Source organism: Gracilinanus agilis, chromosome 4 (assembly GCF_016433145.1).
Source record: "Gracilinanus agilis isolate LMUSP501 chromosome 4, AgileGrace, whole genome shotgun sequence".
Lineage (NCBI taxonomy): Eukaryota > Metazoa > Chordata > Mammalia > Didelphimorphia > Didelphidae > Gracilinanus > Gracilinanus agilis.
In genome coordinates this window covers 343,841,114-343,867,754 of record NC_058133.1, presented here as the reverse complement: position 1 = coordinate 343,867,754, position 26,641 = coordinate 343,841,114, and the positions used below count along the sequence as shown (strand labels likewise).

The 26,641-nt window shown below is 35.7% G+C and overlaps 1 protein-coding gene across 1 annotated transcript in view; it reads left to right on the top strand.

Annotated features, from left to right (window-relative positions):
* Window positions 1–26,641, top strand: part of MMS22L (MMS22 like, DNA repair protein) — a 155,232-nt gene that overhangs the window by 113,698 nt on the left and 14,893 nt on the right. Inside the window, exons 14-21 of the mRNA XM_044674364.1 lie at window positions 1,619–1,812; window positions 3,992–4,142; window positions 7,086–7,237; window positions 8,032–8,174; window positions 10,214–10,373; window positions 15,005–15,174; window positions 19,187–19,398; window positions 26,068–26,231. Coding sequence (XP_044530299.1) covers window positions 1,619–1,812; window positions 3,992–4,142; window positions 7,086–7,237; window positions 8,032–8,174; window positions 10,214–10,373; window positions 15,005–15,174; window positions 19,187–19,398; window positions 26,068–26,231 — 1,346 coding nt within the window. The remainder of the gene's footprint in view (window positions 1–1,618; window positions 1,813–3,991; window positions 4,143–7,085; window positions 7,238–8,031; window positions 8,175–10,213; window positions 10,374–15,004; window positions 15,175–19,186; window positions 19,399–26,067; window positions 26,232–26,641) is intronic.

Here is a 26,641-nt window from a genome sequence, read left to right as displayed (position 1 = left end):
CTCCAAATGTTCTATCCCAGGGCTAGACATTATTCCTAATCTGAGAATACAAAGAGTAGGATGCAATACAATGAAACTTCAAAAGACTTGCCTTAGAAACAGACTTACAGAGGAGCATCTCCTTTCCTTTGGCCCCCTCTTTAAAAAGTTTGCCCATCGCTGGTTTAGGGCATAGATAGATTAAGCGATTTGCCTGGGGTCAAGCATTACGAGTTAGAGGTGGAACTTGAACCCTAGTTTTAGTGGCTCCAAAGCCAGTGATCCATTTACTATGTATGCCAGGGCTCTTTCTAAGTTTTGCAGATCAGTATAGAGTCTGCTTAACTTTTTGCTTACTTATTTGCAGTTCTGTGACAAGTAGTAAGACTTGGCCTTGCAGCCAGTCTGCTCTTTATGTAAAATTACTTTATTACCAGTGCACTTGTCCTAATGAGTCTCATGAGATGTTCATTTCTTTTAGAATACCCACTTTCCCCCAGGGAAACAATTTAAAAAAACAACCCCAAAAGAATGGTGAAATGACTATAGTAAAACATTTTCTGTTATGACTACCAATAGTTTTTCTTAATGTTATAGTCTATACATATTAGTGGTATGGCAAGTCTCTCTTCTCAGCTCCATGCCATTATCTTATAAATATCTCAACTCTGAGTTTACAATGCTGTTTATAGAATTTAATAAGGCAAACGTAATAATGCCGCCTGTGCTTTAATGCACAATCTCAATTGAGTTGACCACAAGATAAATAGAAACAGAAACAATAACTTGTTCCTACATATTGTTTTTAATAAGCATGTTATTTAGTTGATCAGCTTCCTGCAATAATGCCTTCTATCCCAGTCTCCCAGACAAATTGGCTAATGCTTTCTCATGCTTTTACTCTGGGAGTATTAGTTCCCCGAAGATATCTCTGTATTAAACTTCTAGAAAATCCCAACTTCTATCTTAGGTTAAATAGAGAAATATGACTATAGAGGAATTAAGAAAAGAACAAGCATTATCAAATTCATGTTGCATTATTTCTGAGTAGAAAGGAACTTTTTTTACTTGCTGTTTACAAGGCAATAAGCAAGAGTAAGACCTTTGACATAACAAAAATACAGTTTTGGCTTTAATTTCTTACACATGCCTTTTTGAAAAAATCATGATTTTAAGGTGAAACACCAGTACATTGATTTTTTTGATAGGCTCTTATAATTAAGCCTACAAAAGAAAACTGTTTTTTTGGTGGTGATTTTTTTTTTTTAAAGTTCATGCCTCGATTGGAAGTAAAATCACTTGTCATGCCAGCTAGCAGTTGCAAAATGCAAACCTTCATTCTTTGGCTGCCTATTTCTCATTTGGTTCTGACATATTAAAAAGCATATAATTAATGGTTGACATTAGTAATTAACATTAACTTTATGGTGCTTAATATGCCATCATTCATCCATCAAATAACTGAGATGCATTAATGTCTTGGCATAAAGGTTTTAATTATATAAAATGGTCTTTCAGTTTTCATATGGTATATTTGAAAGAAGCCCAAAATGTAGTAGCAAAAAAAAAAAAAAAAAACGGAAAAAAGATTTCTATAAGCATTTGCTGAGTATGAGTGGTTATTTTTATTCCTCCTTAGGAGTGTGTACCAGCAGTCATACAAGGAGCTTCCAGGGGAGAATTCAGGCCTGAGTGTGGCAGCCTCATCAGTGGCTAAAGAGCACCACCTGGCTGCAATTGCCCAAGCTCTCTGGAGAAATTTCTTTCCTTTCCTGAAGAGCCAGAGAATGTCACAGACGGTGCCTATCCCTCAGCTTGCAGATACAGCTGCAGGTCAGCATTCATCCTTTATTTACTGTTGACTATTTACTTTACTTCTTACAGATTGCTGTTGTTTTGTCAGTATTTTCTTGTCTCCACTAAGTTTCTTGCTACTGTAGCCGTTTGAATGTTAAAACATTTTGACAACCACAAAAACAAAGCTGCCTATTTTAATAGGACCCTTTTATTTTTATCCAGCTATGATTTATTAGAGACAAGGCTTGCTTTTGCCTGAAATGAAAGAGGTATTATTAGTAGTTTTGATAACTACTACGGATAGTAATAATTCACATTTCTATAGGATTTTAAGGTTTATAAAAACCACAGTCTCACAACATCCCAAAGCTGCTCTTCTTCTTCATCCAAAGAAGTAAGATTCTTATACTTAAAAGAACATTTTGATTGGTATTTCATGTTTTTAGAAAGTATCATTGCTATGAATTCAAATGATTTTTACAGTTGAATTGCATAAATCTATATCCAGACTTAAACAGGTTATTTTATATGAAAAGCTGTTCTGTGTGGAACATAAGAATAGTAGAAATAACATTGGTTCTCAGTTAAACTAAATAGGTCAGTTTGACTGCTTGCGTGACCTCAGGAAAGTCACTATGGGCCTCAGTTTCCTCATTTGTAAAATGACAAGATTGGACTCCATGATCTCTGAATTTAATTTCTGCTCTAAATCCATGATGCTTCTATTCATGTAGCACCTAAGATACTTAACAAGAATACAAATCAGAATTTAAGAAGGTGATAAGTCAGTAGGGGTAGCAGTAATAGTAGTGGTGGTGGTGATGGTAGTCGTAATAGTGCTAGTGATGATAGTAAATAAATAAAAATGTTGGTTTGATAATCACAAATTATATTTGTGATTTTACAATGTAAATTTTGATTTTTAACATTACAAATGCTCAACAAGTAAAAGTAAATAAATTATGGCATATATTCTCAAATAAAGCCTAAAAACATAAGCTATTTATGTTTTGACTAGAATAACATAAGGATATGATAGAAATCTTTAAAATAATAATTTTATTCTGTTCCTCCTTCTAAAGCCATCCATAAAATATACATTTTAATTCATTATTTTTTAAAATTCAATTTTATTTTATTTTCATCCATAACATTTTTGTTCAGTTGTTTCTTTTTGGTTAGCCAGAAGGCCTAAATATTGTTGAAATGAAGTACATTTTGAAAAATAGTAGACTAAAACTTGTTTTTACCCTGATATGACTAAGCAAAGGTGAATCAAAGAGAAAATTTGAGAGTTCCTGAACTCTTTAGAATAGACTTTAGTAAGGTAGTGGAATCATGCTATGGAGGCATTCAAAAAAGTAAATATCACACTCGGTCCAAGAGAACTATTTATACACCAGCCGTTACTGGTTTCTTCAAGTCTTTTCTCCTTAGTTGATGACCAGTGTCCTGGTTCCTTACTGTTCCAGAGTCTTTACACACATTCACCATTTTTTGCATTATTGTTCCAATCAATGCACAAAGGCTCTAGGTTCTAGGAGTTTGGGATACTTATCAATCCATCAGTCACCAAGTATTTCTTATATAGCTATTGTGTCCTAGGCACTGTGCAAGGTGATGGGATGCAAGTACAAGATTAAATGGAGAATTAGAGAGAAAGAATACTTAAAAGCTTTTAAAGGGAATATAACATTAAATACAAATTAATTAGTACAAACTAAGCACAAGGGAAAACAAGGCAAAGAGGTATTCAGTAGGATAAGACCTATTACAGAATGGTAATTCCTGAAGCAGATGAGTTTGAAGTTGATATTTTATAAGCAAGAAGATGTCCCAAACAGTTTTAGGGGAGCCAGTTTGTGAGTCAAGAGAAATGACATTTGTGAAAGAGGAAGGTCCATTGTAAAAGGTTTGACTGAATAATTTGGATTTGAGGGAATCACTGTCAGTTCCCGAGTGAGCTGATAAGCATTATCCTTGAATGGTTGATTTTCTAGACATAATGAAAAAGATGCAAGTGACACTGCAGCACTCAACCAAAATAAGACAGTCAGCCATTAGATTAGAACTACTGAAGGATAATAATGTTTTCTTCTATTATGCAGTATATTTTTTAAAAAATTATACTTATCACTGTCATTGTAACTTTTAATACAAGAGGAAGTAAACATTTTTTAAATAGCATCAAGAATTTCTCTCCATTTTAAATTAGGTTTTACTTGTTTGGCTTTGGACATGCCCAGAACAGCTCCCTCAGACCTTCAGCCTCAGCCAGTAATATCAATGATGCAGTTATTTGGGTGGGATGATATGATTTGGCCCCAGCTTGTATCTAGATATTTAAGTCATCTCATAGAAAACAAGTAAGTACTTTTTTACTTCTTATTCTAATCATATCCCATAATGGAATCCCATGGTAAGTGAATTAGGATAGGGAAAAATGTATTACTGTCTTTTGTTTTTACATCACCTTCATTTCCATATATATGTATATGTATGTATATATATGTATATATAAAAGCATTAAATATATTTACATATAAATACGTATTATTTAGATATATTTATATTATATATGTATAATTATAGCCAGACTATCTCTAGGTAGGTAGATAGATAGTCAGACTGAAAGATAGATGGCTGGCTGGCTGGCTGGATGGATGGATAAATGGAGAAAGAGCAAGAGAAAGAGAGGGAGAGGGAGACTATGTATAAATTTATGCATTCATTATCACCTACCTCTGCAAAGAAAGAAGATACATTTCCTTGTACCTTTCTTGTAAATATACAAGCAATCATTTTGGAGTTTAGGGGATTTTTTTAGGTGTTTCTTTCCATTGATAGTGTTAAATTGTTATAGTCCTTGTGTCTGTCCCCTGGCTAGCTTTGTAGACTTCATTTCGTGTCCATTCATATAAGCCTTCTTTAATTTCTCTGTGTTCTTCATGTTCATAATTTCTCATAGTGTAGTTAGTATTAGTCCTTTATATTGATATGGCATAATTAATTGCCACAACTCAATCAGTGAATATCTACTCTTATACCCCCAACCCACCAGGTCTTTGCTATTACAAAAAAAAAAAAAAGTTGCTACCATATATATTTTGGTGTGTGTTGAGGCTTTTTTTCCCCTTTCTTTATCCTTGTACTGTGTTCCTAGCCAAGTGGCTTGAGAGGAATGGACATTTGAGTCATTTTCTTATCATAATTTCAAACTGCTTTCCAGAATGGTAATAGCAGTTTGTAGCTCCACCAAATAAAGTGTAAATTTAAAAAGAAAATCTTTCATTTCTGTAATCATCTTATTCTTAGAGATTTAGAGATGAGAGAGACCTTAGAAGACAGCAAGAGTTTAGCTCCCTTACTTTTTAGATGAGGAACCTGAGCTAGAGAGGTGAATCGATTAGCTTGATAATCACATATATAATATATAGTACATCTAAGATTTGAATCCGGCACCTAATTTGTTTCCAAAACTAGTTTGTTTTGCCCTGAAACATGCAGCCTTCTGCACTGGACTTTTTTCAGGCTTTCTGTTCTTACTCACATTATCACTATGACATTAATAACTTGAGAAAAGATAGAAATATATTTATTTTATGGCATGATTTTAAAAGTTCATAAAAATTACTTTTAAAGTTTTCTGGGACTTGTTTTGTTCTTAGCTCAGATCCAGCAGACTGGGTTTTCTAGAAGGCCCAATAGAGTGCTGGCCCTGGAATCAGGATGACTCCTTTTTGTGAGTTCAAACCCAACCTCAGATACTGGCTGTGTGACCCTGAGCAAGTCACTTAGCCCTGCATGTCTCAGTTTCCTCATCTGTAAAATGAGCAGGAGAAGGAAATGGCAAAGTGTTTATTATCTCTGCCAAGAAAATCCCATATGGGTTCATGAAGAGTTGAAAATGACTGAACAGCAACCAAAATTAATTGGACATTTCCACACCGACTTATTATACATTTCACATATTACAAAGCTGATTTTCATAAGAATATGAAACCCAAAGGACCTTAATATTTGGTTTAGGTGCTTCAAATTTCATACCAATTGTTACTTGTATAGAAATAAAATGTAAGAACTAGGAATAATCTCACACTGATTTATTCTGTGACCCTCGAGATTTTACTTCTCTGATTTGGGCCTCAGTTTGCTTTAGCTGCAAAATGAGAAAGTTATTCAATTAAGGTCCACTTTGCTCCAAAATTCTTTCTTTTTTTTCTTTTTTTTTTTTTTAACCCTTAACTTCTGTGTATTGGCTCCTTGGTGGAAGAGTGGTAAGGGTGGGCATTGGGGGGGGGTCAAGTGACTTGCCCAGGGTCACACAGCTAGGAAGTGTCTGAGGCTGGATTTGAATCTAGGACCTCCCGTCTCTAGGCCTGACTGGATAGATGTCCTAGGTATAGCAATTTATTGTTCTTCTGTGAATATGACTGCCCAGTCTCTCATCCACCCATAGAGTTCAGGGTAGCTTATTGAGCATTTCAGTGCTGAAGTAATTTCATACTCTTTCTGACTTAAAATTAGAATAAAATTTAGTGAAAAAAGGAAAATTTGTAAGTATTAAATGATACTGGTTTTTTACTTCAGTGTATCTATTTCTTATACCTTCCTTACTTTTCTTCTACTCACTTAATATTGAATATCTCTTTCCTTCTTAAATGGTTTGATAGGATAAATTCTGGATTGGAAGTCAGGAGCTCCATGTTCAAGTCCCCTATTCCAGTTATTACAAAGTTATATTATATTGTGCATATGCACATCTTTGGGAAAATTCATTTCTTGTCCTCATTTTCCTAACTTGTTAAAGGAAGAAATAGAGCTAGATCATAGATTTCCTTTAAGACCACATCTGACTTTCACATTCTATGACTATAATCTCATAGAACTTCCCTCCTCACAATTTTCTCAATACAATGCATTCAGTTTTATAAACCCTTCCTTTCTTTTGTAGTTCCATTTCCCCTTCATCTTTATTTCAGTATAACCTCTATAAACACATGGACTAAGAGGAAGAGAGACCTTTCAAAAATAGTGTGGCATTTTATGCAAAAGGACAATTTTTATATTTGAGTAAAATGTCATTTTGTAGATAACTGTAGTGTTCCATCTCTAAATGCTGTTTTGTGATTTCTGAGCTAATGTGCCCTATACATAGTAGGTGCTTTATAGGAGCTTAATGAACTAATGTATAAACTCTATGAGGTATCTAAAACATTATGAATAGCAATATCAGAGTCTAATGAGTGTATTTTCTTTGCTGTTATTTTAGTGTGTGTGTGTATCTAATTTACAACCTTTTTCATCAGGACTCTATCTGAGACACTTTCCCGTTCAGGCTGTACATCTTTCCAAGCCCTGACTGTACGTTCATGGATCCGCTGTGTCTTGCAAATGCATATGAAAGACCTCTCTGAGCCTAATGGCATTTTGGTTGGTATAGATGCTGAACAAACTGTTGGTATGTGTTTTGGAGGGACACAATTCTGTTTTGTTGGATATGTTGAAAATTCCCAGCTAATTTCATCAACTAATATAAAAGATATAGAGATTGATTTGTAATTAGGTATGAATATAAACAGAATTATATTCCCCTTTGCTGTCTGTTCTTTTTCTTGATGTTTTGCCTGCACCATACATGACAAATTTCTCTCATACAAAGATAAAAGAGCTTGTTTCCTTGGAAGCAAAGAACAAAAACTTGCTCCTGAGGAGACAAGCTTTTTTTTTCTCCCTGAAGAAACTGATCAGAAAAAAAGTGAAAACCTGAAGTAAATAACTAGACATCACACTGTGAACTCCCTAAAAAGAAAAATACCCAATTATGAATAATTCTTTCCCATTTTATATTAGATATTTTGCCTTTCTTCTACTCCATTATTCACTGAGTGATACTTGTACTGGTTTTTTTTTTTTTTTTTTTTTTTTTATCTCTTACATACAGTCTAGTTGTCTATAGGACATATCTTCTCCTGAAGCTATTGTTTATGCCCATTTTGTAAATTGCAGGAAGGCCAGACTGAAAAAAATGCTCCAAATTTACTTTGATAACTTATTACACTAGTTGGCTTTACATGAATAAATTTTTGTGCTAGAATGTTTCACAAGTACATGACTTCTTTGAATAAAGCCTTTGCTTAGTGAAAGAAACTTAATTCAGAGTCTTTGAATTTTGTGGAAATTTGAATTTAAAAAGAAAGACAGCTTCATGAATGAAGTATAGTACATTTCCTGCTATATTGTCTTTTAAAACAGAAAAAGAGTACATGGAACAGTTGGCTGAACTGACAAGGTTGCTATTTCAGCTTCCAGAAGTAAAGAATATTCTCTCAAAGGCTCAAGTTGAACATTTAGCCATCACACAAGACCCTCCAAAAGCACTTGTCCTATTCCTTGAGGTACTGTGCATTTATCAGCATAATTATATATCTCAGTTAAAGTGATATGCAAGAAAACATGACATGTTCTTGAAAAGTTGCCTGTGAATAGAATTTCTATAAATCTTGCCTTGTGTTTTCTACTGATTTCAATTGCAGTATTGAAAATATGTTGTTATAGGAAAAAAATTTGGACTAAAGATATAAAACAGTTGCATGTAAGAATGTAGTAAACCTTTAAAAAATTTTCAATGGAAAATATTAAAGCATTGCAGTAATAAATTAGTGCCTTAGCTTAATACAGACCTCACCATCCATGTAATGGGGCTGTTTTGTGGATTAGAGTTGCCTTAAAATAAGACTTTTTTGGCATATTAGTGGCTGACATAGGACCAAAGATAGATCTGTCTTATAAGTTGGTGATTTATGTTAATTATAGGGTTTTCAGAGACTTAAAGTAAGCCACAAAGTACAAATACTGCTGTAACAAAACATTTTATGACAGAAATTAATTTGCTTTGGAATGGGAGTTATGTCTGGCCTTTGAATTCAGTCTATGGCTTTATCTATTTTCCAAGAAAAATATTTCCTTTCAAAACCTCATGTTTTGAACTTTAAATTCCCTACTTAGATGCTATTTCAATAGATTTTCATGCAAAATAACCTCCATAAGCTTATATGTGTGGTTCTTCATAGTTGTCATGCCTAGTGGATTTGCAGTTAGCCTCAAACTAGAAGATATAATTGACATATAATAGGCAAGATGCAAAAAAAAAAAAAAAAAAAAAAAAAAAAGTTCTCCACAGGATAGAAAGTTACATTGAATCTAAGTTTTAAAAAGTAGTAAAAATGTAAAAAATAAATTTCAAGTTCACGATGGAATAGATAGTTGTTGGTCTGAAAAGAGGCCTGAGAGTTTTAATGGCCTTAGATGAGGCAGCAGTATGACATGGAAGCAAAAACAGCTAATCCTAATCTTGGCTTCATTAAAAGCTTCCGTGAATACAGGATTAGGTAGTTTTAGTTTTGCCACAGTCTGCTATAGTCAAAATCTGAAACATTTTGCTTACTTTGGGGTCCTACATTTTGGTTGAGGACATTTATAAGCCTACTAGTATAGAGCAACCAAGATGGTGGAAGCTTGAGATCTTGCCATAGGAAGGTTGCTTAAATGAACAGGGAATGGTTAGCATAGAGAAGTGGGCCATGAGAGCTGTCTTTGCTATCTTCAAATATTGGAAGAATTAATTCATTTGGAAGTGGAAGTAATTTGTTTTGCCTGGCTGTCAAGGGCAAAATTAGAAGAAGGTTTAAAAATTTCAGAAAGGCAGATTAGGTCAAGGAAATATTTCCTAAATTATTAGAGCTATCAAAAAATGAAATAAGTTTCCATGGCAGAGGTGTTGAAGTCCTTTTGATGAGAGATCTTTAAGAAAAGTCTAATTGACCCCTTATTAGGTATATTCTAGAAGTACAAACTGTAGGTGACTGTATTGTGGCATTGTTTTGTTTTGTTTTTTGCTCTCTCCCAGTTGAACATAGATTATAGTTCTTGCCACAGCCCTCTTGAGCTTAATCTGTTGTTTTGATGTTGTTCAGTTCTTTCCATTGTGTCTGACTCTTTATGACTCCTTTTGGGTTTTTCTTGACAAAGATACTGAAGTGATTTGCCATTTCCTTCTCAAGCTCATTTTACAGATGAGCAAACTGAGGCAAATAGAATTAAATGACTTGCCTGGGACCACCCAATTAGTAAGTGTCTGAAGCCAGATTTAAACTCAAGCCTTCCTGATCCATCCAGTTCCAGCTGTGATTCCACTGCACCAGCTAGCTGCACATTGCAATTATTTATTAAAGAACTGATTTTGGACCTCTTGTTTAAAAATCATTTTGATTGTAAGAATTGAGTCTTTCTAATCCTTCCTTTGATCTGTATTTTAATTGTAATGAGATTTTAATGGAAATTTAGGGATTTGGGTTTAGGTAAATGGAGATGGAGTTCAGCCCTACTTTTTAAATGTGAAAGAATCAATCATATTTATTTCTCCTTTATTTTTCAGGCTGTTGGCATAACATTTAGTAGCTTACAAACACTTTCTGAGAAGTCTGCCATGGTCACAAAAGCATTAGAATACCTTGGAGAGGTATTAAAATATGTTAAGCCTTATTTGGGAAAAAAAAGTTCCAATGCAGGCCTACAGCTGACATACAAGATAATGGGTATGTATTGACCAAGAGTTCTTGACATCATTCTTTTATTAGTAACTCAAAATTTTGGTTTTGTAGGAAGATCCCTTACTCTGTCATCAAAGAATGAAGGAATGAATTTCCTGGTCAGCTCCCAGTGATCCATGCTAACTTTAGAGCAATAGGAAAAAAATTCCTAATAGTCTATTTCAGTGGTCTGTGACTCTGTCATGTTTAGGACCCCTTGTACACCTTCGGTACAGATCTTCCTCTACTCCCTAATGATTTCGTATTGTTTTGCATGTACTTATATACATTAATATACATTTTTTCACTGATAAGCCTCTTGAAGACAAAGATGATTTCATTTCTGTCTTTGTGTCTTTTGTGACCATCACAAAGTAGGTGCCTAATAACTTCTAGTAGTTTAATTGCTGAAGATTCTACCAGGTGCTCTGGAGCACATCTTCTAAATATTTTAACATTATTTAAGTTCTCCTGAAGAACTTGGACTCTATATTGAATTGCCCCAAAGTTGTTTACTAGGTTTTGAATAGTTTTGTTTTTCAAGATGATTTAGTGGGGCAGATAGTTGTGTCAGTGAATACAGAGCCAGGTCTGAAGATGAGAGGTCCTGGGTTCAAATGTGGCCTTAGCCACTTCCTATATGTATGCCTTTGGGCAAGTCACTTAAGCCTAATTCTCTAAGCCCTTATTGCTTTTCTGTCTTGGAACTGAAACTTAATATTGATTCTAAGACAAAAGGTACAGGAAGGAAATATTCACTAGAGATATTTTTGGAAGGAAGATTTTTTTTCTTCTTAAGATTTCTTGTTCCAAGATATTAGAAAGTAAAATATTTAAGAGAAGCTTCTCATATCTTGCTATCTGGCTTTTTACTTACCAAAGATGATTTCTAAAAACTATGTAATAGGAAGATTTCAGTGTTAAGTCTTTGTAGTTGAAGTCCTCCAGTGAGAAAGCAACATATTAGAAATCATAAGGGCCAGAGAAAGATAAATTCCAGCTTGCAGAGGGAATCATCATTTTCATAAGAAAAGAAGAGCCTTGCTCAGTTACTTTTGATGCTTTCTTACTTTTTAATATTTCATAATTTTTCATCACTAGCACCATCACTTCTCTATGACTCCCCAGTGCCCATTCAGCCTTCTTTGTTAACAAAGTAAAAAAAAAAAAAAATAAGCCAAGCTACTGCCCATTCTGACAACACATAACTCATTCCACATCTCTAGTCCACCACTTGGGGCAGCTAGGTGATATAGCAGATAGAGTGCCAGGCCTGAAGTCAGAAAGACCCAAGGTCAACTCCAACCACAGATATTTAATAATCGTGTGACCTTGGGCAAGTCACTTAACTTTTGCCTACCTCAGTTCCCCTATCTTTAAAATGGGCACAATAGCACTTATCTTTCAGGGTTGTTGTAAGTAGCAAATGTGATAATATTTGTAAAATGCTTAGCCCAGGACACTGGCACATAATGAGCACCATAGAAATCCTAGCTATAATTAGTATTACTACTATTACTCCTTGTATCAAGAAGATATATTCACATGGTGTCCTCCAAAGTAAGGTTTAGCGTATGAGTCAGTGTTCTGATCTAACCTAGTTTTCAGAAACCTTCAGTAATAGGCAGTAACCCAGAAATCATATACATATTTATTTCATTAAAAGTTAGAAATTAGTTTATTATCCCTACTTAGTCAAAAAGTGTAGGCTAAAAAGGCAGATAGACAAATTTAAAAGTTTTGAAAGTGCAAGGTATTTCCTTCTGGGCCAGTAATTGCAGAAGATCTACAAAATGATCTAGGAGAAAATTTCCTTATTTATTAATAGTGAAAGTTTTAAAGTTTTTCTGCATTTAAAATACACTTATTTTTTCCATGGATTTGTAATCTCATAGTTGGGTGCATTCCTGCAGTGATGCGACTCATAAATAATCAGACTAGATAAGTCAATGATTAACTCATATTGTTAAGGATCTAGGCTTAAGAAAATTATAGAGGAAAAAGGTTAATAGTACAGATTTAATTTAAAAGAGTGCCTTTGCATCTTTTTTTTCTTCTGGAGAACCAGTTGTTAAACATTTACCAGAATATACCATATAGTTTTTATAATTATAGTTTATTTTCAAAATATAAACTCCTCAGCATAGAATTTTAAAACCCCAAGAATTTGCCTCTTAACTAATATCCATGCTCTTTGTTTAACCCTCCTTCACACAATTAAACTAGTAAACTCCAGTGCTACTTGAGTTATTTGACTCAAAAAACTGGACTTCTACCTATTGGACTCACCATTCTATTTCCTAGTTGCATGTATGTCCCCTCATTCCTGGAAGGAAAGTCTTCCTGAGTTTTTTCTCATGAAATCTTTAACTTTCTTCAAAATTCAGTTCAGAGACTACATCTTCCTTATCTTCTCAGTTATTCATTCTTCCTCCTCAGATTATTTTGTTGCCTAATCTGGTTTTATAACCACTAATAGGATGTAAGGCTCTTGAGGACAAGGATTGTGTTGTTTTTATCTTTGTATTCCACGTGCCTTATTTATACTGCATGCTTCATAAATGATTAAGTATTAGATATGCCAATTACCATGATTATAGGAGTAAACAAGTTAAAAACAATGTATGTTTATGCTCCTAACTTATAACAAAGTAACTTTAGATCTATAAAATGCTTAAAAGACAAGAAAAACATGACATGTATTTACATTTCTAACGACCTTCTTCCCCAGTTTCCTTTTTAAAAATCTCCAGTGACTTCAGAATTCCTGGAAATTTTACCTCTCTACTATTTCAAAGAAATGTTTGCCTTTCAGTGAAACGTTAAAAAGTGTAGCAGTAAAATTGATGTATCTTCTCTCTGTCCTATGAACCTGTAAAACAGATGGTTCCCAATAAAGTACTTTAACCTTACAGCTGATGAAATTTCCAGTGTGGACGAATATGTATGCATGTAGAAGGTACCTATCCATCCCAAATGATCTAGGTGTGACAAATGAGAGTAGAATGAGTCATTGTGAATGTCAGGAATAATGGCAATACCCTTTTAAGAGTATATTAATATGAGGTCCTATAAATGCTTTTTTCCAATAGGTAGAAAAAATGGGGAGTGAGGCAGCATTATTTAAAATATTGCTAAGTGAACATTGAGTTTCTTTATGATTGATCATTGTATTTTCTTTTACACAAGAAGATTAATGTTGTTTGTTGTTCATAGAGGTGATTATGGGTTGACTTTTACACATCAATAACTTCTTCTGCAGCCCTATTTTTTTTTGCCTTTTTTTCAGTTTCAGAACATAAGTATATATGGATTTATTATGTGTATAATACATATAAACAAACATACAAATACATAGTAAGTTATCTACAGCTTTCTGTTTTGGACATAGCCTTTTTTCCCCCTTTATTTTCTAAAATGAGTAAATAATTAGCCTTTGTTCAGTAGGTTTTCACCCACGCTGTCTGAACCAGCCCTTGTTATAGCATGTGATGAAATAAGGCTTTTTTCAGGAAATTTGTAAGTCAGCCTTCTTAGCACATTTTTACTAAGAAATGTACCCCCATTATGAACCATCTGAAAGACTATTGAGCAAAAGACTCAGACTCTTGATAATTAGTTTTCTAAAGAAACGTCCTGGTTTTCTGTTAAGAAACACATTGGGTTTGTAAAAAATTGGTTTGGTGCTATTTTCTTTGAAACACATGAATTTAGATTAATTGCTCTTTTCCCTTCAAATGCAGAGATTACAAATGCATGGTTTCTTAGCACCAAGGAAACTGTAATATATTTACTAAAGTATTTAAAGTAGAATCTTATCATAAGACCAAGGACAGATCCCTGACACACACTCCCCATTAGGATCTTCAGTTTAGGACTTGAAGAGACTTTCTTATTGCACCAGTCCAATACCCCCATTTTTACAGATAGAGAAACTGAGAGGTTTTGAGAGATTGACTGATGTGCATAGGATCCCACAGGTGGTAATAACAAAGGAAGGATTAGAACCTAGATTGAACTGCAGATCCACTGCTCTTTCCACTGCAATAAGAAATTCTTAGTTATCTACCAAATAGAATCCAAATTTAAACTGATAAATGTGATAATGAGATAGAATCAAAATTTGAGAGCTGAACAAGAATTCAGGAGTCATCTAAGTTGATTTTCCACATTTCATCCATTCACTAATTTTACAAAGTTTTTATTATTATTAAATAAATTTTTTCTATGCTTCTGTTTTTTTGTCACACATCTATAAGTACAAAAATGTCCCCCTTTCCCTCCTTCCTCCATTAAATTGAACCCTCTCTTACAACAAACAAAAGTAGCTAAATAATCACATCTTACTGTTCTATCCTCTTGGATTCCTACCCCTCTGCTAAAATGAAAGCCTCATTTTCAAGGTGAGAACCCCAAGTTATAAAGAGTTCCAGTAACATCTCCAAGGACCCATAGCTAGGAAGTTATACATCTGAGCCTAGAACCAGACTTAACTCACTGTCCATTGCTTTTTTTCCCCCTCATACATGCTGTGCTTAGACCTTGCATGGTTTAATTAGCAAATGTTTGGCAGAAGTTGGTAGTATTGTTCATGTTTTCTAATTTCTGTATTTTTCCCCCCGTTGCTTCTGCTGTAGGGGTCCTTGTAAAGTCATGGGCGCTGATTCTTGCCACTTCTAAAGCACAGAAGCTCCTGTTCCGTATCATAGACTGCTTGCTTCTGCCACATGCTGTTCTACAACAAGAGAAAGACCTGCCCACAGCTATGCTGACTGCTATTCGGAAGAGCCTTCCTCTCTATCTTCAGGTAAGTACATTTATGCTTAAGCTGCCCACAAGTAATAAACTTTCACTTCTCAGGAATGTTTTTTTTTTTGTTTTTTTTTTTTTGTTTTGTTTTGTTTTGTTTTAAACCCTTGTACTTCTGTGTATTGTCTCATAGGTGGAAGAGTGGTAAGGGTGGACAATGGGGGTCAAGTGACCTGCCCAGGGTCACACAGCTGGGAAGTGGCTGAGGCCGGGTTTGAACCTAGGACCTCCTGTCTCTAGGCCTGGCTCTCACTCCACTGAGCTACCCAGCTGCCCCCTAGGAATGTTTTATAATAAACAAAAATGATAAAAAAAAAAAAAAAAAAAACTTCTAAAAAATCTTATATACATTGACCTTGAGGAAAAGTAATTTTTTTTTTGTCCTTTTAAGGAGCACAAAAACTTAAGTTCTTTTAGAGGTTCAAGATTCTTAACCCAAAAGAGCCTTGAATGGGGGCAGTTAGGTGGCTCAGTGGATTGAGAGCCAAGCCTTAAGTCAAGAGGACCGGGGTTCAAACCTGATCATAGGTACTTCTTAACTGTATGATCCTGGGCAAGTCACTTACCCCTAAATGCCTACCATTGCCTACTACTCTCTGCCTTGGAACAAATACACAGTATTAATTCTAAGTCAGAAGGTATGGACTTAAAAAGAAAAAAACTTGAATGACTTATAGGAAAACCTGCCACACAGTTGAGTAGAGATTGACATGAGAAATCAATAAGCAATCATTCATTAGGACTTGCTTTGTGCCAAGCACCATTACTTATAAGTACTGAGGCTACTAGAAAAAACAAAAGTAGTGTCCATCTACAAAGAACTTATATTTAAATGAGGAAGACAGAATATACATTTTTAGTTTATGTAAAGCTTATAGAGAGTAAATCCTTCATAGCGTAGAAAACACTAGCAGCTTGAAGCATTGGGAAAAACATTTTGCAGAAGATCAACTAGAATTTGTTAAGTACTCATTATGTGCCAAGCTCTAAGGGAAAAATTCTCTTAGCAAAAAGTCAAATAAGAGAAACAGAGTCTCCAAGCCAAAAAGAGAGGTTTATTGGGAGAAGGCCAGTCTCACAATAAAGCCAGACTTCTGGTCAAGACCAAAAGACCCAGAGCCTTGTGAGAGGCCTTCCTTTAGACCCCCAGACTATCAAGACTTATATACCAGTACAGAAATAATCCAAGACATTGGCTATACCCATCTACACATAGAGGCATGCACAATCACTGTTCATTGGTGGGGGCAACTCGGAGATGCCTCTCACTGGTGAAAGAAGTCACTTGATAGGCAAAGAGGGAGTGAGGGAGCCTGAACCCTACTTTCTAGGCCTGATAATGTCAAGGATGATGTATAGAAAGGTGAACAGGGCAGGGAGGAGGTGCCAGGCCCCCCAAGCAGGGCAAAAGCCTCTATGCTAATGGAGACCTGGTCACACGTTCAAGACCCTAATTGCTGAGGGTGCATGATAGAGCAAGTTAAGGGCTAAGGTGCAAACTGAGGCCTGTGCTAACAATGATTAGATCTATTAAAGCAGCTGTCTTACTTAATTCAAAACAATATAATCATTACTTATTCTAAAATGTAATCCTGATATAAGTGGGCAGGAGATTTCACACTCACAGCACTGATCTCAGAACGGGGAATACAGAGAAAGACCAACAACAAAACCCACCGGCCCAGGTCTCAAGGAACTCGCAATCTAATGGGAGAGACAACTTTGTATGAGTAAGAAATGTACAGAATAAATTAAAGGTGGCTTCAGAGGGAAGGCTTTAAGATTAAGGAGAACTGGGGGATGGCTTCTTGCAGAAAGTGGGATTTTAGCTGAGCCTCAGCAGAAACCGTGGAAGCTAAAAGGTGGGAAGGGTGAGCATTCCATGCCTGGGGAACAAGTGTGCAGACTCAGCAGCAGGAGATGGAATGTCTCATGAAGCAACAACAAGAAAGATGGTGTCACTGATTCATAGAGAATGGGGAGAGGAGTAAGGGGCTACATCATGGAAGGCTTCGAATGCTAAATAAAGGATCTTCTATAACCACTGACCTTTCTGGAATTGGAGAGGACCCCTCCATGATGGTATGGTGGTGTTACCTGCATTTTAGGAAGTTCAGTTCAACAGCCAAATGGAGGATGAATTGGAAATGGAGAAAGACTCGTGGCAGGGAGACAGGCCAACAGGCTATTGCGATGGTCCAGGCAGGAGACAGTGATGAGTGTCTATACCAGGGTAGTGGCAATGTCAGAGGAGAGAAGGGGGTGTACATGATGATTTTTATGAAGGTAGGATCAATAGGATTTGACTCCCTGATTGGATATGCAGGGTGAGAGTGAGGAGTAGGGAGTGGCACTTTGGTTGTGGGCCTGAATCACTGAGAGTATAGTGGTACCTTTCAAAAATAATAATGAGGGTAGGAAAAAGGCAGAGTTTGCAGAGAGGAATAAAGACTTCAATTGTGGATGTGTTAAATTTATGATGTGTCCAAGATATCCAGTTTGAGTAAAAAAGGCAGTTGGAGATGGGAGATTGGTGGTATTCCTGGCTAGATCAATCTGACAACTCATCTACAAAAGAGATGATAATTGAATCCAAAGGAACTGATAAGATCAAGTGAAATAGTAAAGAGGGAGGAAGAGAAGGCCTAGGACAGAGCTATGGTCAGCAGTTACGGTATGGATGAAAATCCTCAAAGGAGACAGAGGCATGATCAGACAGGTAGGAGGATAACCAGAAGAAAAGAACAGGTCCCAGAAACCTAGAATGGGGAAGAAGGAGGAGATGGACATGCTCAGTGATTTCTGAAAAGTCAAGAAAGAAGAGAAGACCATTAAATGTGGCAATTAAGAGATCATTATAACTTTGGAGAGAGCAATACCAGTTGAATTATGAGATCAGAAGCCACATCACAGAGAATTACAAAGAAAGTAAGAAAAAATAAGTGGAGATCCTTATTGTAGACAGCCTTCTTAAGGAGGTTAACCACAAAAATGAGGGGAGATCTGGGACTGTAGCTATCAGGCATGAATGGATCAAGGAAAGATTTTTTGAAGGTGAGGGAAACATGATGTGAACGTGTTTATTGACAATAGAGAAAGAGCCAGTGATGGGAAATCAGGGATTCCAAGAGGCAGATGTGAGAAGCAAAAGAAATCCAGACACGAAGGAAAGCCAGTCCAAAGTCAGTCATAGACCCTGGAATATCAATTAAACAAAGAAATCTTTGTGGGCTAGCTCAGGAGCCTATACAACATTAATATCATTACCAGGAAAATATTGTATTTTAAAGTTGGTAACTACCTGTATTTGGGATTTTGTAAATGAAGTGATCAGTGACAAACTTTTGACCATTTTTCTCTTTGATTTTATGCATAGCTATTGTTAGTCTCTGTTATTCCTATGATATTATCTTTTATGTTTTTGCTTTATTGTTGTTAGCCCTCAGAGTGTAATATTGACTTAAAAAATACTTGTGCCATGGTAGCATGACTGACATATTTTGCTTGAGGAAAACCATAATTCATTGATGTAAAATATAACAGAATTCTCAAATTATACTATTTCATCATTCTTGTAATAAGATGGACTGTATGTGTGTGAGTATATATTAACTAAATATATATGCATGTATATACACATTAGTGTATATACGTATACAGTACTTTTTTAAGAATGAGGAACATTGTGTGTATATATATTGATGTGGAAGAGAAATTAAAATATTTATATCCAAAAGGTACAATATATTGCTTTTCCCATATGAAGAATGCAAAAATACAGTTATTTTGCTCCCTAGAATACATTTAGCCCTATACTATAGAATTCTTCCAAGGACTGTACAAGCTCAATTCCTAGTCATAGTAAATTAAATGCTCTGTAGTATATATTAATGATGCCATATGTTTGGCAACTTAAAACTTCCAGCAAATGAAAACAAATACAAAGGTAGTGTTCTTTTGTCTGACACATTCTTTACATTTCATCGTTCCCTTTTTTATTTTTCCCTTAGGGCATGTGTGTTATCTGTTGTCATTCTCAAACCCAGAATGCCTATCTGAACCAACTACTAGGAAATATTGTTGAACAATATATTGGGCGTTTCTTGCCTGCTTCCCCATCTCTTCAGGTCCTTGGACAACATCCTGTTCTCTTGGCACTGAACAAATCAGCCATCACGCTCAAGACTGCATCTCTTCAGAAAACTGTTGTGCAAGTTATAAGGTAAAAGTAAACACGGGGGAGAGGGTAAGAGTGACAATTTCAAGCCAAATTTTTGTTTAATATTTTATTTTTTTAAGTGATTAGAAATGGTTGATGGTTTTAAAATAATGCATTAATCTATTTAATGGTTGGGATTAGTGCTAAAAAAAGTTACTAGCCTTACCTTAATACTAAGTATAGTAAAAACCTTGAAATACCATAGCTTTAACTATTTGTAGTCTTCAACCCAACGAAGTTAAAGACATGAAGTTAGAATATGTAATATAATATTCTGAGAAGTACTCCTTGTGGTACTCAAAAATTGAAAACAAAGTAGATGCCTATAAATTGGAGAGTTGTTGAACAAATTGTAATATGTAAATGCAATGGGATACTCTTATGTTCCAAAAAATATGAATATAAACAATTCAGAGAAATATAGAAAGACTTTAAGAACTGATACTGAGTGAAGTAAGCAAAATTAGTAGAACCTAACTTTAATAATATAAATGAAAACAGTACTAAAAAAATAGATTAATTTCAATAACCAATCTCTGATCTTAGAGAACAAGAGAAGGTGGGTGACAGAATAGAGTTGGAATGCCACATATACTATCTGATATGATAGTTTTTTTGACTATTTTGCTTAAATGTGTTTCTTTGTTACTAGGATTCATTTTAGATGCAAATGGCATTACGTTTGGAAATTACTCGTGTTAAAAAAGGGATCACAGAAACTTAAACTAAACTTTAAACAAACTAATTTTGTTTGTGGACAGTTTAAGTGATTCTGCAAAGAATCAATTACAACTCCCAATTCTCTTAACAGTTCTATTCATTATTTCTAGACTTTCTACCTTGGAGAATCTTCCCTCCCTTTTATTTTTTAATTCTTAATTCTTATATTTCTACTAAAAATAATCCAGTTTCATTTTTCCAGAGTCACTTTCCTGCCATTTGTGTTTCATTTTGTTTTTTAACCCTTACCTTCTGTCTTAGAATCAATATGATTCTAAGACAGAAGAGTGGTAAGGGCTAGGCAATAGGGATTAAGTGACTTATCTAGAGTCACACAGCTAGGAAGCTGTGTGAGGCCAGATTTGAAGATTTGTATGTTTTCAATAGAAAAATTATCCTTACTTTCTCTACCTGCCTTAAGGTAATAGATACTGACTTTTAGGGCAGAACAAGATCTATCTTTTACCCACCCCCCACACCCCAAAAAAAGGAAGAAGAAAAAACAGCAAGCAAAACTTTCTCAATAAGGTGGCACCCTATGACACCTCTATAACAGATAGTGTTCTAATTACTACTGTTTCCTGTATTCAGCTAATGTTTTCACTTTGTACTTGGTACTTTAGACAGATCTTTCATAATAAGTAGATTTTTAAGAATCTGGGAAGAGAGGAAATCACATCAATGTAAGCTAAAAGAGGAAAGGTGGTAATGAAAAGGGCAACAATTGAGGACCAACTCAGGTAGCCTTTTCTATATCAGTAACTCATTTCTTTCCAGGAATAATTAATATGTAATTCTTTGGACTAATTTTTGGCTTAGTTTGGGGCCAAAGGTTTTGTTAAGCTTTTGAAAAGAATGAAGAATAAAACAAAATGATCAATCCTCTACCACGATATATTTTTGTTATCTATTCATTGTATATTGAACTGTAATGCAAAAGATGCAAGAGAGGTATTGCTCTTGCAGAGGGCCAACTGAAAACTTCTGGCAGTTAGAAGCCTTAGAATTCTGAGAGAAAATTCAGTTGGTCCCTGACGCTTGAACAGAGCGGAAAGATCAACCAGAGCTCTATTTTGGCTTTTGGTTTGCTTTGGCCTGTGCCTTGTCTTTGGACAATTTGTACCTAGCTAATTTCTCTGGACCTCTCCCTGACCTTCTCCATATTATTTCCCTGTTTTCCCCTTCCTGTTTTCCTGGGGCTCTGGGAGGCAGGGTGGCTTTTGGGTTTTTAGTGAAAAGACTTTGTGGGTTTAGTTTTCCTGAATAGGCAAGTAGGACATCCTTGAATTCAAACTATCCCTATAGTATACCCTCTACCTAAAAGCAACCAAATCTTCCTCGGCTGAGAGAGCAGGTTATCTCTCAGTCTAACCCATTCCTGTGACCCTCCCCCATCTTGAGTTTCTCCCTAGCAGTTGTCAGAAACCCCAGTCCCCTCTCTCCTTCCAGACCAATCCTGAAACATTAATAAACCCTTGGTTACCTAATTAAACCCTCTGGAGAATCTTTTGTGTTGAAGAAATTAGGCAAGGGTGAAGGGGAAGGAATAATTCTCTTTTTATTTCCTGAGGGAAACTAGAGGCATCCATCTTGGGAGGAAGTAGTTGCCCAATGCTTCCTCCTGAATCCCTTCAATTTCACTGACAGGGTAGAGCCTCGTGATTCCTCCTTTGAGGACTTGAGAAACTGACAAGAAAACCCTCAAGTCAGATTCAAACCACTTCTGTCTGGCCCTATTCCTTGTGTCTGTAAAAATACCTTTCCTGCCTGGAAGGGTTCAGCCTATTTCCCCCCAGTGTCCTCTGTCTCTGGCCTGAGTGTCTAGTCTGTGTCAGCTGCCTCTCCTGAATTCCTCACCTGTACCCTTACCATCCAAATACCACCTTATCCCATTCCTCCCTAAACCCGGCCATCCCTTTCATTCCTCTCCTATCACCTCAATCATCTTTACCCCTCCGTCACACAGCAAGGGAAGGAGATCAACCCCAACTTAGTGTACCCCCCTTTTATCCATAACCGAACCCTCTGGTAGAGAATATTCTTAAACCTTGTAATAAAGCCATATATTCTAGAATTTTAGGCCTTGGATACATATTTTGGGACCCTTGGTCCAATTGCCTCCCCTCACAAATAAGACAACTCAGGAGTAGACAGGTAAAGAAAATAACTTGCAGTTTTTACAGTGTATAGATGCTAGTCATTCCACATATTTGGCCATGCTGCAGGTCAGATTACCCTAGCATGATGTAAAGTTTATTTCTTTCAACATCACTTGGAAAGTGTTTGTCATATCCAACTCTAGCCCTAACCGTCTGCTAAACATTTGCATTGGAATATATATCAATCTAGTACCTGAAACTAATTGTGTTTAAGGCCAAGCACTTCTTCTCCAACATGACACTATCGCCCCCCACAAATAGAAAAGAAGAGAAAAGGAAGAAGAAAAAAAAAATTTTACTTTTGCTTTCTTTTTTTCTCTTTTTGCTGTATACTTAGATTTACTCTTCTATACCTCTAGCCTTGAAACTTGAGTCATCTTTGGCCCTACTTTCCTTGTCTTTCATATCTAATTGGTTTTATTGATTATTCTTTTATATCTTGAATTCATCCCTGCCTTTCTAGTCCTACTTCTGTTGTCACCTCATATTTAGACTATTGCAGTAATAAGCTTCTGTCCTCAGCCCCCGCCCCCTGTATTCATTCTTATTTACTGCTGCCACATTAATCTTCCTTATGTACCACTTTCAAAATGTGATACTTGACTTAAAAATCTTTGAGTTCCCCGTTGTTTATAGGTCAGATTTCAAACTCATTAGCCCAGCTTGCTACAACTAGCTTTCTTTTTCTCTCTGTTCCCAGCAGCTTTTTTCCCCCTTTAAGATGCAAGGATAAGTATGACTCTCATGTTCTAGTTTTCAATAAAAAAAATAGATCACTGTTCCTTGTCACAGGACAGTTTGTCTCCACAGTGACCCAATGCTCAAACATCGTTGTTTCAGAGGGACTTTGTAGGTCATCTACTCTAACCCTTTTCATTTTACAGATAAGAAAACTATACAGGTATAAGTATGCATGTAATGTAGACAAAATAAATATGAGCTAATTATCTATTTTGTGATAGAGTATGCCAGAAACTAAGGGGATCAAGAAAGACTCCTACACAGAAGGGAGTATTTGAGCTGAGATTTGAAAGAAATCAGGGATTCTAAGAGGCAGGAATGAGGAGGGAGTTACATTCCAGGCATGTGAGATGATAGTCAGTACAAAAGTTTTGAAATGGGAGATGGAATCTTGAGTGTGCTAATCAACAAATAGGCCAGTATGGCTAGATTATTGAATGCAAAGAGAGAGTAATGGGCAAAAAGAATGGAAAGGTAGAAAGGAGCCTGATTTTTTTAGATTTAAATGTTAGAGTATATTTTTGATTCAAGTTATATTATAATAGGGAGCTACTGGAGTTTATTAAATAGAGGAGAAAACGTGCAGATATGTATTTAAGGAAAACCATTTAGGTAGCAGCGTGGAGACTGGATTGAAGAGTGGAGATGCTTGAAGTAGGAGTACCAAATAGAAGGCTAGTGAGATAGTCTAAGCAAACATTGATGAAAGCCTAAATCAAGATGTGTATGAGGAGAGGAAACTTAAAACTTTCTCTTATATTTAGACAATGAGAGTAGAGATGAAATTGTTTCACAAATATCTGTAGTTTTATAGGTAAATTACCTTTAATGGGTTGTATCTCTCTATTTTGTAAATATTAGTGCCCTCGTTGAACTATTTGTCATCTCTAACTCTCACCTCAAGTAGAAAAAGGGGGAGGGATAATTTAGTTGAAAAGATGAACAGGTTCTAATTGTTCTATCTCTAGCATTGTTCAGAAAACCTGTTTCTTATTATGAGCCAAAACTAAAATTGTTACTACTCTGAAGGAGAGTTCAGATTTAGGGCTTAGAGGAATTTTTTATTCAGGCTAGCTCTATCCTTTTTATCAAAGGATAAGGTACAGTGGGATATGAGGATATTAACTTATATAGGGAAGTCCTTTGTTTATACAAGGACAGGAGAATCTGTGCTTATCTCTTCCACACCTCTGTCCCTCTACTTTCTTCTTTTTCAAAGAGAATGGTGAGAAAGACAGGTTTCTATATGGCTTTGGAGAATATGTTGTACTCTTTATAGCAGAAGCAAAAGAATGAGGCTTGTTATATTATGAAAAAATAATTCATTCACAGATAAAGCATTCTAGGTAAAGTGTATGGATCGATTGTGCTCATAATTTGAAACCACCAAATTGGGCCATTATAGAATGTATGGCTAAATAGATTTGACTTTTCAATTATTATTAAGTCCATTTGACATTTGGGTACCTAAATCCATAATGGTCCAGGAGAATAGAAAATGAAACATATCACTCTTTTCTGTGAAGAGAAATTTCTAGGATGTAGCATGGTAACCATTGTTAGACACACTTATTATAAGAGTTTGAGTTTTTTGTCTCCTAATTTTTTTTCTTTATAAGAGAGAAATCAGTTTTATCCTGTTTGTATGTGGGACATGGTACCATTTCCAGTAATTGTGATCAGCAAAGCTTAATTTTTAAAAATTCATTTTGTCAATATTCATAGTTTTCATACCATATGATAAGCACAGATGCTGAACAGAACACTAGAGGGACACATAATTCCTTAGTACATCACTGGATCTATAATCTTTTTAACATGGGTATTTCCTCTATTGGTACATATTGCAACTGTGTTGTATTGCAACTGTATGTATGAACTGGGGTTCAGCAACAATGAGCAACTCTGATGTGAGGTCTTATCTAGCTCTTTTTAAGACTGCTTGTCCCCTTTTGGTGTCTACATGTCACCCAACTCTCACTTGTAGTTCCAAGAATTTAAAGCACGTGCAATGGCCACATCCTAATAAAACTGTCTCAGCAGACTGGATAAATTGCATTGAGAGTAATCAACAGGCTTCAAACCAATTGGTGAGTTGGGTCTTTCTCCCCCAAGCATTTGAAGACTTCTTCTCTGGGATAGATGAATGAGAAGAATTTGTTCCAACAGCCATGAACATGACCAAAACGGACACTGTGAAGCTTCTAGAGCTTGGTCAGACGTTGAAGATGCCAAGGTGTCCGCTGGATCCCAGGCATCACCAGTCATCCTGAGTTTTGTTTTGCCTCTGGATGACTGCATGAGGGAATGAAGTTGATGACTTTGTGTAACTCTGCCTAACTTAAATCCAGTTCACGTAGGAGTCAAGACATCACCTTTGTGATGTCATTGGTCCTCTTCAAAAACAAAGAAGGAACCACAACAACTAATCCGTACCTTGTCATCCTTGTAATTCTTGTCCATTTTCTTTCATAGATCTTCATCAGGGGAGCTACACTTGGGGGCCAATCCCTAGCCCTCTCCATTTTGTGGATATTAGTCCCCTCCTTGAACTATTTGTCATCTCTACTTCTCACCACAACAAAGAAATAAAGGGGAAAGGATAAATAATTAAGTGCCTACTATGCCCAGGCACTAAGAGACTTAGGAATATTATTTCATTTGAGTCTACCTCCTGTTCCAGTCATACAATTTTACAAAATGGGATCTCTTAGATCAATTATTAAGGATAGGTCATCTCTGCCCTTCCACCTACTACCTATGTGATCTTGACTTGCCCGTTCTAAGCCTTGGTTTCCTCATCTGTAAAATGATGGGGTAGATTAATTGACCTCTTAAGATCCATTCCAGCTCTAAATCTAAATACTGGAAATGTCATTTCTTGTGTATCAGGCCATCACAAGGAAATGCAGTAAAATATAATCATGTACCTTAAAAAAAAGATTAGATTAATACTTATAAATTGTATATCATTCATTTTGATTATTTTGAAAGTATATGTTGTTCGGTTATGCTATAACCAGAATGAAATATGTTCACATTTCTTTTTTAGGAAATCCTACATTCAGTTTAAAGGGACGTCACCACCTCCTCGCTTAGCATCCATTCTGGCTTTTATTCTTGAACTTTTTAAGAAAACCAACATGGACATTGATGATATGAAACAGCTCTTACCAAGTATATTGAAATGTTTGCTCTTGGTCAATGAACCACAGGGTGAGTTTACTAATCTTTTTAGTATGTTTATTATTATAGAATAATGACAATGTTTATGCAGTGCTTTAAAGTTTTATAAACATCTTGCCCAGGAACCACTACACTGTCTCTTTTACATGTATTGAATTTTTTTTTAACCATAATACCTAGAGTAAATAGTGACATTATAGGTCATTTTATTTTACCTTATTTTATTTTTGAGACTTCATCTCCTATCTCCCTCAAGCTGGAAGTGCAATAGCTACTCCTGGGTCCAATTCCATTACTTACTGATCAGCTTGAAAACTTACCTACTTCATTTCTGCCCTGGGCTGGTTCACCCTTCCTTAATATCCTTGTCTCTCCTCTGTTTCTCCCCAATACTTACCATGTGGTATCCCATGTAGTATGGCTGCCCAATTAGCTTCAGT